Source organism: Triturus cristatus, chromosome 12, assembly GCF_964204655.1.
Source record: "Triturus cristatus chromosome 12, aTriCri1.1, whole genome shotgun sequence".
Classification (NCBI taxonomy): Eukaryota; Metazoa; Chordata; class Amphibia; order Caudata; family Salamandridae; genus Triturus; species Triturus cristatus.
Window position 1 is genome coordinate 706725384 of NC_140595.1, and position 12144 is coordinate 706737527.

At 47.6% G+C, this 12144-nt stretch overlaps 1 protein-coding gene and 3 non-coding genes across 4 annotated transcripts; all 4 read right to left on the reverse strand.

The window, feature by feature from the left end:
- Positions 1 to 2076: 2076 nt before the first annotated feature.
- On the reverse strand, positions 2077 to 10963 carry LOC146780193 (uncharacterized). Its single transcript, XM_085637131.1, has 4 exons — positions 10625 to 10963; positions 6392 to 6740; positions 5821 to 5912; positions 2077 to 2499 (listed from the first exon to the last, which is right to left on the reverse strand). Exons 1-4 carry the CDS (start codon positions 10961 to 10963, stop codon positions 2077 to 2079), a joined length of 1203 nt encoding a protein of 400 aa, XP_085493257.1.
- Positions 3947 to 4028, reverse strand: TRNAL-AAG (transfer RNA leucine (anticodon AAG)). The gene has a single exon. It is a non-coding gene; the product is annotated as a tRNA-Leu (tRNA).
- On the reverse strand, positions 8188 to 8269 carry TRNAL-AAG (transfer RNA leucine (anticodon AAG)). Its single transcript has one exon. It is a non-coding gene; the product is annotated as a tRNA-Leu (tRNA).
- TRNAS-GCU (transfer RNA serine (anticodon GCU)) lies at positions 8693 to 8774 on the reverse strand. Its single transcript has one exon. It is a non-coding gene; the product is annotated as a tRNA-Ser (tRNA).
- Positions 10964 to 12144: the final 1181 nt, after the last annotated feature.

A 12144-nucleotide genomic window follows, 5' to 3' on the forward strand; every position in this document is an offset into this window, starting at 1 on the left:
GGTCATAAATCAGCAAATTCTATCATTTTATAGGAAACACCCCTTGTAAAGAACATTGATCGGTAACACCAAAGCAGCTGCGCGACTGTTACAAATCGCAGAGGAATACAGATGTATTATGCCTCATGGTCCTGCTATGATGCGCCACAGTCTCTGTTATTCGCTTGAAATACAATACCCCTGTAAATAATGACAAAACTACGATGTACCGACGAGTGTGGGATTCGAACCCACGCGTGCAGAGCACAATGGATTAGCAGTCCATCGCCTTAACCACTCGGCCACCTCGTCTGACGACGGTGGCAGGTGTCATCCTAGTTCACTGTGTGCTCAGTGCAGGTCCATGGAGCTGTCCTTATTACCTGTAGTCTTTACTGCAGCGCTGATATCCCTAGGAACGTGGAAAGCATTGGACAACTATATTAAGAGAGGAACTTCATTTCCAACCGGCTCTTCAGGCCCTACCAAGAAAGAAGTCACTTATTCCCACGAACAACATTGACATGTGTATGGGGGTGCACTAACACTTCACTTCGAAGCCCGCAGTCTGACTCCTCAAATGCTGGGATATCGGAAGCCAATGATTTTACCACCTTTGCCAGGAGCATGCATTAGAAACCCTCGGCCTTTAATGTTGGCATTGGAAACCGATGGCGAGAAATAAACCTGCTCCTTTCGAAAAGGTCAGATTTTTTCACAAGTGTTTCGCCCCATTATTGCTGAAAATATTTGACTACCGTTTTTCACCCTCTTTCTCTTCCAGGTCTGATGCCATATTGACTCATTTTCACGCAAACAAACAGAGCTGAGCGGCCCAGGTTGCTTTATTGGGTTGTCATTCTGTGCCTCATTTGTGCCGGTGCTTTCCGGGGCTCAGCACAGGCACGTATTTCAGAGGGCCGGAACTATAAATCTCTTCTTCCGCACTCAGAATTCCCAATAACTTTTCAAAATCAACACGCCTGCTGGGATGACTGCCTGATCTGTCTTCACAGCCTGGCCCTCTCAGAGTCAGGCATGATGCATGTGTCTAGTGGAGGCATGGTGCATGTGCTACTTTTCGGGTCCCTGAGCCTGCCGGTACTGAGCACAGACGTCTACTCAAGTTCTGTCTTGTGCAGTTTTAACGTGCTGGCAATTGTCTGGCATGGGGCGAGCATTTTCACAGGACCGATTCACAAAGCTGTGGGTTACACCCAAACATACAGATTCAGTTCATTTAGCACTATCTGTGGGTAGTTTCTTTAGGCATAAGACGCAAGTATGTTCTACGCCCAAAGATTCAAGATGACGTTATTTAAACCTGGAGTATGAGGACCTATCCCAAAAGGTTTAGTGAATCGTACCCAATAAATTGGTCAACTCACAAAACTTTAAACCCTAAGAATTAAGGCTGCGGTCTGGACAATATGGTCTAATTGACGGTTCACAAATATACTTCCCATCGAGAGAACGGCTTTCACCAGGGCCTGGTTGAAACCATATGATCTACATGGGATAGTACTAGCGAAAACACGGTTGGTCTAAAATCTTGTTAGATAGTCGACGACCGCCCCCCTTCTCCACACAACCTTCCTACAGTAGTCAAGTTTGGCACATGAAGTTTATCATTTGACAGAGCACGTACTTTTGATTTAACGACATTAATGTACTGCATCTCAGTCCCCAGAGCTTAATCGACAATCCGAGAAACAGCTTTAAATACACGATTTACAATCTAGGAACCGTCGGAAGGCCAGGTGCATTTTAAAATCCATGCCTGGTAATCTTCCTAACATAGGTAGGCTGTTGCGCTAATCTGGTGGGGATTCAACTACATGTCCACTATTAGCGATTAGCTTCCGTACAAGACACATACTAATTCTTGGAAACCAAAAGTTTAAAGACTAAGAGAGGAAATGATGCCTGTGTCCGAGACTAGCGCAACAAACGCCGGTTAATGTTTCGAAACACTGGCTTAGGAGACAACTTTGTTGTTTAGTGGGAGATTAGTTGGTGGATGTAAATGTGTGGTCGTGGCTGTTTGAGTGCATGGGTCTGATCTTTTGGGGTCACGGGGAATTAAAATTGTTTGCTCTAGAACCTGCGACTGAAGAGACAGTGAGAGGTGCTGCGGTCAGTAAGCGGTAGGAAGGTCAATACTCCTTTACCTTTCACGATATCGCAGTCCACCACCCTGCCGTAGTTCTCGAAAAGGTTGCGCAGCTCGGTGGCGGTGCACGAGGCGCTGACGTTGCCCACGAACACCTTCCAGGTGTTGAGAGGCCGCGGTTTGCTCAGTTCCACCACCATCTTTCGGCCATTCAGCTCGCGGCCGTTGAGTGCCGCTATAGCGGCCAGGGCCCGGTCCTCTTCCCGCATGTGAACGAAGGCGAATTGCTTCATGACTAAACAGCTCACCACTGTGCCGTGGTGCTCGAAGAGCGCGCTCAGCTCTTCCTGCGTCGTTTGCTCGTCAACGTTGCCCACAAAGATCTTCGTCTTGATGCGTGTAAAGAACTGTGTGAATCGGAAAGGGAGCAAAGACGCAAAATATTTCTTTCTATGACGGCGCGGACGCCCACCCCCCAAGCCCTTGTGACGCCCCAAAAATACAAAATGGATGCGATGTTCTAATTACCACCCGCCACCCTTTATGGTCTTATGCGTCTCAGACATGGTGTCAGCGCCTGAACGGCGACAAGATGATAATTGCGCAGCTGCGGCGACAACTACGGCGCGGACGGCGGAGACTGACCGCTGCTCTCCCCCTCCCTGCTCAGTCTGTTCTTCCGAGTATCCCTTCCACAAGAACCGCTCGACTTTCTTGCTTCCTCAGCCCCGTTCTGTAAAATGGCGTCAGACGGCTAGGTTGTCACAGGAAAAAGGAACAAGAGCGATAACTGAAAAATAGCGGACAACACAAAGCGCCTTTCACGGGACTCGTGGTGCCGGAGTCACACTAACTCACGTTTAGAGGGACAGGAAGTCTTTGTGTAATAACAGGTAGAAACAACTAGCAGAGCCTTCGCTAGCCGAGACATAAATAAACAGAGAACGTCCCTGTAAAAAAAAAAAAAATAAACACGCCCACCAGCGAAAAAAGGGACGGCCTGGAAAAAAGAGAACGATTCGAAAAAACACGCCCCCGAGTCCGAAAAGGACGGGGCTTGTTTGGAGAGACAAACCTCTTCTCCAATGGCTGACCAGCATTTAAGAGGCCAGCCAATGGAGAAGAGGAGAGAAGAGAGGCGGGTTCAAGCCCCTCTTCTCCAAGTCATTAAATCTCGCGAGCGAGACTGCGCTAGCGCATCCTTCGCTAGCCGAGACCTAACGAGAAGACCGTCTTCTGCTATAAAGTGCAAAGATGCAGGCAGAGCCACACCACAGTTACTAACAAGGAGGTAAAAATGAAACTAAAAATAGGACAAGAGAACCCCTTAGCTCCAGGAGTCGGCTAGGTGTAGGGAAGATATTACTGGGATTGTTTTGTCCACCAATCCCCGAGATGGGCCTGCTGAGCACCTGCCTCTAAATCAGGACACGGGTAGCTAACGAAAGTGGGACACAGGCAGGCCAGGAATTAACAAAGTACTTTTTTAAAACAAGAGTTAAAGAAAAATAGACCTTTTTATGAAACGGATTTACGAGAGAAAAAACATTGGCTCTTTTCGTGCTACTGCAGGTAGAACTGGTTTGTCAAAAGTGGCTGCCAATGCTCCGACCCTACACTTCCAACCCATACCCTTGGATGCCACTTGCAGTTCTGTGATGTCACACGCGTCGTCATCTGCGACACAAGGAGCCATGGTTCACTCGTGAAAATGCTAATCATGGTAACACGGGGAAAGGAGACTTCACGTTGGAAGGAAGACAGAATGTATTTGATTCCCTGGGTTTTCCTTTAAATGTATGTACAGCACATAAAGCACATGCCTATATATGAGTGCATTGTTCAAAAGTGAACTGGCAGCGGTGGGATTCGAACCCACGCCTCCGGAGAGACTGGAGCCTTAATCCAGCGCCTTAGACCGCTCGGCCACGCTACCACCTGTACTTCAGGTCGGACATCCATGTCTCATGTAGTAGAACACCGTGTCCATCTCTCGTCTTTTCTTCTGTCAGGAACTGGGGGGCATTTTTATCCTATATTGCCATTTACCTTGTACTCAAACAAATTAATGGGCAATACAAAACAGGAAGTGAACAACGTTTGAAAAGAAAACAAGAAGAATACTATGGACGTAAGAATCGTCTGCTGTGGGTCATAAATCAGCAAATTCTATCATTTTATAGGAAACACCCCTTGTAAAGAACATTGATCGGTAACACCAAAGCAGCTGCGCGACTGTTACAAATCGCAGAGGAATACAGATGTATTATGCCTTATGGTCCTGCTATGATGCGCCACAGTCTCTGTTATTCGCTTGAAATACAATACCCCTGTAAATAATGACAAAACTACGATGTATCGACGAGAGTGGGATTCGAACCCACGCGTGCAGAGCACAATGGATTAGCAGTCCATGGCCTTAACCACTCGACCACCTCGTCTGACGACGGTGGCAGGTGTCATCCTAGTTCACTGTGTGCTCAGTGCAGGTCCATGGAGCTGTCCTTATTACCTGTAGTCTTTACTGCAGCGCTGATATCCCTAGGAACGTGGAAAGCATTGGACAACTATAGTAAGAGAGGAACTTCATTTCCAACCGGCTCTTCAGGCCCTACCAAGAAAGAAGTCACTTATTCCCACGAACAACATTGACATGTGTATGGGGGTGCACTAACACTTCACTTCGAAGCCCGCAGTCTGACTCCTCAAATGCTGGGATATCGGAAGCCAATGATTTTACCACCTTTGCCAGGAGCATGCATTAGAAACCCTCGGCCTTTAATGTTGGCATTGGAAACCGATGGCGAGAAATAAACCTGCTCCTTTCGAAAAGGTCAGATTTTTTCACAAGTGTTTCGCCTCATTATTGCTGAAAATATTTGACTACCGTTTTTCACCCTCTTTCTCTTCCAGGTCTGATGCCATATTGACTCATTTTCACGCAAACAAACAGAGCTGAGCGGCCCAGGTTGCTTTATTGGGTTGTCATTCTGTGCCTCATTTGTGCCGGTGCTTTCCGGGGCTCAGCACAGGCACGTATTTCAGAGGGCCGGAACTATAAATCTCTTCTTCCGCACTCAGAATTCCCAATAACTTTTCAAAATCAACACGCCTGCTGGGATGACTGCCTGATCTGTCTTCACAGCCTGGCCCTCTCAGAGTCAGGCATGATGCATGTGTCTAGTGGAGGCATGGTGCATGTGCTACTTTTCGGGTCCCTGAGCCTGCCGGTACTGAGCACAGACGTCTACTCAAGTTCTGTCTTGTGCAGTTGTAACGTGCTGGCAATTGTCTGGCATGGGCGAGCATTTTCACAGGACCGATTCACAAAGCTGTGGGTTACACCCAAACATACAGATTCAGTTCATTAAGCACTATCTGTGGGTAGTTTCTTTAGGCATAAGACGCAAGTATGTTCTACGCCCAAAGATTCAAGATGACGTTATTTAAACCTGGAGTATGAGGACCTATCCCAAAAGGTTTAGTGAATCGTACCCAATAAATTGGTCAACTCACAAAACTTTAAACCCTAAGAATTAAGGCTGCGGTCTGGACAATATGGTCTAATTGACGGTTCACAAATATACTTCCCATCGAGAGAACGGCTTTCACCAGGGCCTGGTTGAAACCATATGATCTACATGGGATAGTACTAGCGAAAACACGGTTGGTCTAAAATCTTGTTAGATAGTCGACGACCGCCCCCCTTCTCCACACAACCTTCCTACAGTAGTCAAGTTTGGCACATGAAGTTTATCATTTGACAGAGCACGTACTTTTGATTTAACGACATTAATGTACTGCATCTCAGTCCCCAGAGCTTAATCGACAATCCGAGAAACAGCTTTAAATACACGATTTACAATCTAGGAACCGTCGGAAGGCCAGGTGCATTTTAAAATCCATGCCTGGTAATCTTCCTAACATAGGTAGGCTGTTGCACTAATCTGGTGGGGATTCAACTACATGTCCACTATTAGCGATTAGCTTCCGTACAAGACACATACTAATTCTTGGAAACCAAAAGTTTAAAGACTAAGAGAGGAAATGATGCCTGTGTCCGAGACTAGCGCAACAAACGCCGGTTAATGTTTCGAAACACTGGCTTAGGATACAACTTTGTTGTTTAGTGGGAGATTAGTTGGTGGATGTAAATGTGTGGTCGTGGCTGTTTGAGTGCATGGGTCTGATCTTTTGGGGTCACGGGGAATTAAAATTGTTTGCTCTAGAACCTGCGACTGAAGAGACAGTGAGAGGTGCTGTGGTCAGTAAGCGGCAGGAAGGTCAATACTCCTTTACCTTTCACGATATCGCATTCCACCACCCTGCCGTAGTTCTCGAAAAGGTTTCGCAGCTCGGTGGCGGTGCACGAGGCGCTGACGTTGCCCACGAACACCTTCCAGGTGTTGAGAGGCCGCGGTTTGCTCAGTTCCACCACCATCTTTCGGTCATTCAGCTCGCGGCCGTTGAGTGCCGCTATAGCGGCCAGGGCCCGGTCCTCTTCCCGCATGTGAACGAAGGCGAATTGCTTCATGACTGCACAGCTCACCACTGTGCCGTGGTGCTCGAAGAGCACGCTCAGCTCTTCCTGCGTCGTTTGCTCGTCAACGTTGCCCACAAAGATCTTCAACTTGATGCGTGTAAAGAACTGTGTGAATCGGAAAGGGAGCAAAGACGCAAAATATTTCTTTCTATGACGGCGCGGACGCCCACCCCCCAAGCCCTTGTGACGCCCCAAAAATACAAAATGGATGCGATGTTCTAATTACCACCCGCCACCCTTTATGGTCTTATGCGTCTCAGACATGGTGTCAGCGCCTGAACGGCGACAAGATGATAATTGCGCAGCTGCGGCGACAACTACGGCGCGGACGGCGGAGACTGACCGCTGCTCTCCCCCTCCCTGCTCAGTCTGTTCTTCCGAGTATCCCTTCCACAAGAACCGCTCGACTTTCTTGCTTCCTCAGCCCCGTTCTGTAAAATGGCGTCAGACGGCTAGGTTGTCACAGGAAAAAGGAACAAGAGCGATAACTGAAAAATAGCGGACAACACAAAGCGCCTTTCACGGGACTCGTGGTGCCGGAGTCACACTAACTCACGTTTAGAGGGACAGGAAGTCTTTGTGTAATAACAGGTAGAAACAACTAGCAGAGCCTTCGCTAGCCGAGACATAAATAAACAGAGAACGTCCCTGTAAAAAAAAAAAAAATAAACACGCCCACCAGCGAAAAAAGGGACGGCCTGGAAAAAAGAGAACGATTCGAAAAAACACGCCCCCGAATCCGAAAAGGACGGGGCTTGTTTGGAGAGACAAACCTCTTCTCCAATGGCTGACCAGCATTTAAGAGGCCAGCCAATGGAGAAGAGGAGAGAAGAGAGGCGGGTTCAAGCCCCTCTTCTCCAAGTCATTAAATCTCGCGAGCGAGACTGCGCTAGCGCATCCTTCGCTAGCCGAGACCTAACGAGAAGACCGTCTTCTGCTATAAAGTGCAAAGATGCAGGCAGAGCCACACCACAGTTACTAACAAGGAGGTAAAAATGAAACTAAAAATAGGACAAGAGAACCCCTTAGCTCCAGGAGTCGGCTAGGTGTAGGGAAGATATTACTGGGATTGTTTTGTCCACCAATCCCCGAGATGGGCCTGCTGAGCACCTGCCTCTAAATCAGGACACGGGTAGCTAACGAAAGTGGGACACAGGCAGGCCAGGAATTAACAAAGTACTTTTTTAAAACAAGAGTTAAAGAAAAATAGACCTTTTTATGAAACGGATTTACGAGAGAAAAAACATTGGCTCTTTTCGTGCTACTGCAGGTAGAACTGGTTTGTCAAAAGTGGCTGCCAATGCTCCGACCCTACACTTCCAACCCATACCCTTGGATGCCACTTGCAGTTCTGTGATGTCACACGCGTCGTCATCTGCGACACAAGGAGCCATGGTTCACTCGTGAAAATGCTAATCATGGTAACACGGGGAAAGGAGACTTCACGTTGGAAGGAAGACAGAATGTATTTGATTCCCTGGGTTTTCCTTTAAATGTATGTAAAGCACATAAAGCACATGCCTATATATGAGTGCATTGTTCAAAAGTGAACTGGCAGCGGTGGGATTCGAACCCACGCCTCCAGAGAGACTGGAGCCTTAATCCAGTGCCTTAGACCGCTCGGCCACGCTACCACCTGTACTTCAAGTCGGACATCCATGTCTCAAGTAGTAGAACACCGTGTCCATCTCTCGTCTTTTCTTCTGTCAGGAACTGGGGGGCATTTTTATCCTATATTGCCATTTACCTTGTACTCAAACAAATTAATGGGCAATACAAAACAGGAAGTGAACAACGTTTGAAAAGAAAACAAGAAGAATACTATGGACGTAAGAATCGTCTGCTGTGGGTCATAAATCAGCAAATTCTATCATTTTATAGGAAACACCCCTTGTAAAGAACATTGATCGGTAACACCAAAGCAGCTGTGCGACTGTTACAAATCGCAGAGGAATACAGATGTATTATGCCTTATGGTCCTGCTATGATGCGCCACAGTCTCTGTTATTCGCTTGAAATACAATACCCCTGTAAATAATGACAAAACTGCGATGTACCGACGAGGGTGGGATTCGAACCCACGCGTGCAGAGCACAATGGATTAGCAGTCCATCGCCTTAACCACTCGGCCACCTCGTCTGACGACGATGGCAGGTGTCATCCTAGTTCACTGTGTGCTCAGTGCAGGTCCATGGAGCTTTCCTTATTACCTGTAGTCTTTACTGCAGCGCTGATATCCCTAGGAACGTGGAAAGCATTGGACAACTATATTAAGAGAGGAACTTCATTTCCAACCGGCTCTTCAGGCCCTACCAAGAAAGAAGTCACTTATTCCCACGAACAACATTGACATGTGTATGGGGGTGCACTAACACTTCACTTCGAAGCCCGCAGTCTGACTCCTCAAATGCTGGGATATCGGAATCCAATGATTTTACCACCTTTGCCAGGAGCATGCATTAGAAACCCTCGGCCTTTAATGTTGGCATTGGAAACCGATGGCGAGAAATAAACCTGATCCTTTCGAAAAGGTCAGATTTTTTCACTTGTGTTACGCCCCATTATTGCTGAAAATATTTGACTACCGTTTTTCACCCTCTTTCTCTTCCAGGTCTGATGCCATATTGACTCATTTTCATGCAAACAAACAGAGCTGAGCAGCCCAGGTTGCTTTATTGGGTTGTCATTCTGTGCCTCATTTGTGCCGGTGCTTTCCGGGGCTCAGCACAGGCACGTATTTCAGAGGGCCGGAACTATAAATCTCTTCTTCCGCACTCAGAATTCCCAATAACTTTTCAAAATCAACACGCCTGCTGGGATGACTGCCTGATCTGTCTTCACAGCCTGGCCCTCTCAGAGTCAGGCATGATGCATGTGTCTAGTGGAGGCATGATGCATGTGCTACTTTTCGGGTCTCTGAGCCTGCCGGTACTGAGCACACGCGTCTACTCAAGTTCTGTCTTGTGCAGTTGTAACGTGCTGGCAATTTTCTGGCATGGGGCGAGCGTTTTCACAGGACCGATTCACAAAGCTGTGGGTTACACCCAAACATTCAGATTCAGTTCATTAAGCACTATCTGTGGGTAGTTTCTTTAGGCATAAGACGCAAGTATGTTCTACGCCCAAAGATTCAAGATGACGTTATTTAAACCTGGAGTATGAGGACCTATCCCAAAAGGTTTAGTGAATCGTACCCAATAAATTGGTCAACTCACAAAACTTTAAACCCTAAGAATTAAGGCTGCGGTCTGGACAATATGGTCTAATTGACGGTTCACAAATATACTTCCCATCGAGAGGACGGCTTTCACCAGGGCCTGGTTGAAACCATATGATCTACATGGGATAGTACTAGCGAAAACACGGTTGGTCTAAAATCTTGTTAGATAGTCGACGCCCACCCCCTTCTCCACACAACCTTCCTACAGTAGTCAAGTTTGGCACATGAAGTTTATCATTTGACAGAGCACGTACTTTTGATTTAACGACATTAATGTACGGCATCTCAGTCCCCAGAGCTTAATCGACAATCCGAGAAACAGCTTTAAATACACGATTTACATTCTAGGAACCGTCGGAAGGCCAGGTGCATTTTAAAATCCTTGCCTGGTAATCTTCCTAACATAGGTAGGCTGTTGCGCTAATCTGGTGGGGATTCAACTACATGTCCACTATTAGCGATTAGCTTCCGTACAAGACAAATACTAATCCTTGGAAACCAAAAGTTTAAAGACTAAGAGAGGAAATGATGCCTGTGTCCGAGACTAGCGCAACAAACGCTGGTTAATGTTTCGAAACACTGGCTTAGGAGACAACTTTGTTGTTTAGTGGGAGATTAGTCGGTGGATGTAAATGTGTGGTCGTGGCTGTTTGAGTGCATGGGTCTGATCTTTTGGGGTCCCGGGGAATTAAAATTGTTTGCTCTAGAACCTGCGACTGAAGAGACAGTGAGAGGTGCTGCGGTCAGTAAGCGGTAGGAAGGTCAATACGCCTTTACCTTTCACGATATCGCATTCCACCACCCTGCCGTAGTTCTCGAAAAGGTTGCGCAGCTCGGTGGCGGTGCACGAGGTGCTGACGTTGCCCACGAACACCTTCCAGGTGTTGAGAGGCCGCGGTTTGCTCAGTTCCACCACCATCTTTCGGCCATTCAGCTCGCGGCCGTTGAGTGCCGCTATAGCGGCCAGGGCCCGGTCCTCTTCCCGCATGTGAACGAAGGCGAATTGCTTCATGACTGCACAGCTCACCACTGTGCCGTGGTGCTCGAAGAGCGCGCTCAGCTCTTCCTGCGTCGTTTGCTCGTCAACGTTGCCCACAAAGATCTTCATCTTGATGCGTGTAAAGAACTGTGTGAATCGGAAAGGGAGCAAAGACGCAAAATATTTAATTCTACGACGGCGCGGACGCCCACCCCCCAAGCCCTTGTGACGCCCCAAAAATACAAAATGGATGCGATGTTCTAATTACCACCCGCCACCCTTTATGGTCTTATGCGTCTCAGACATGGTGTCAGCGCCTGAACGGCGACAAGATGATAATTGCGCAGCTGCGGCGACAACTACGGCGCGGACGGCGGAGACTGACCGCTGCTCTCCCCCTCCCTGCTCAGTCTGTTCTTCCGAGTATCCCTTCCACAAGAACCGCTCGACTTTCTTGCTTCCTCAGCCCCGTTCTGTAAAATGGCGTCAGACGGCTAGGTTGTCACAGGAAAAAGGAACAAGAGCGATAACTGAAAAATAGCGGACAACACAAAGCGCCTTTCACGGGACTCGTGGTGCCGGAGTCACACTAACTCACGTTTAGAGGGACAGGAAGTCTTTGTGTAATAACAGGTAGAAACAACTAGCAGAGCCTTCGCTAGCCGAGACGTAAATAAACAGAGAACGTCCCTGTAAAAAAAAAAAAAATAAACACGCCCACCAGCGAAAAAAGGGACGGCCTGGAAAAAAGAGAACGATTCGAAAAAACACGCCCCCGAATCCGAAAAGGACGGGGCTTGTTTGGAGAGACAAACCTCTTCTCCAATGGCTGACCAGCATTTAAGAGGCCAGCCAATGGAGAAGAGGAGAGAAGAGAGGCGGGTTCAAGCCCCTCTTCTCCAAGTCATTAAATCTCGCGAGCGAGACTGCGCAAGCGCATCCTTCGCTAGCCGAGACCTAACGAGAAGACCGTCTTCTGCTATAAAGTGCAAAGATGCAGGCAGAGCCACACCACAGTTACTAACAAGGAGGTAAAAATGAAACTAAAAATAGCACAAGAGAACCCCTTAGCTCCAAGAGTCGGCTAGGTGTAGGGAAGATATTACTGGGATTGTTTTGTCCACCAATCCCCGAGATGGGCCTGCTGAGCGCCTGCCTCTAAATCACGACACGGGTAGCTAACGAAAGTGGGACACAGGCAGGGCAGGAATTAACAAAGTACTTTTTTAAAACAAGAGTTAAAGAAAAATAGACCTTTTTATGAAACGGATTTACGAGAGAAAAAACATTGGCTCTTTTCGTGCTACTGC

Excerpts from the sequence above, each read along its gene's own strand:
- LOC146780193 (XM_085637131.1), bottom strand. The coding sequence starts at position 10,963 with ATGAAGATCTTTGTGGGCAACGTTGACGAGCAAACGACGCAGGAAGAG. Across the intron at positions 5,913-6,391 it reads GGAATGCGATATCGTGAAAG|CTCTGGGGACTGAGATGCAG; the intron begins GTAAAGGAGTAT and ends TTGTCGATTAAG. Across the intron at positions 2,500-5,820 it reads ATGTGCCAAACTTGACTACT|TTCTTTACACGCATCAAGAC; the intron begins GTAGGAAGGTTG and ends CGATTCACACAG.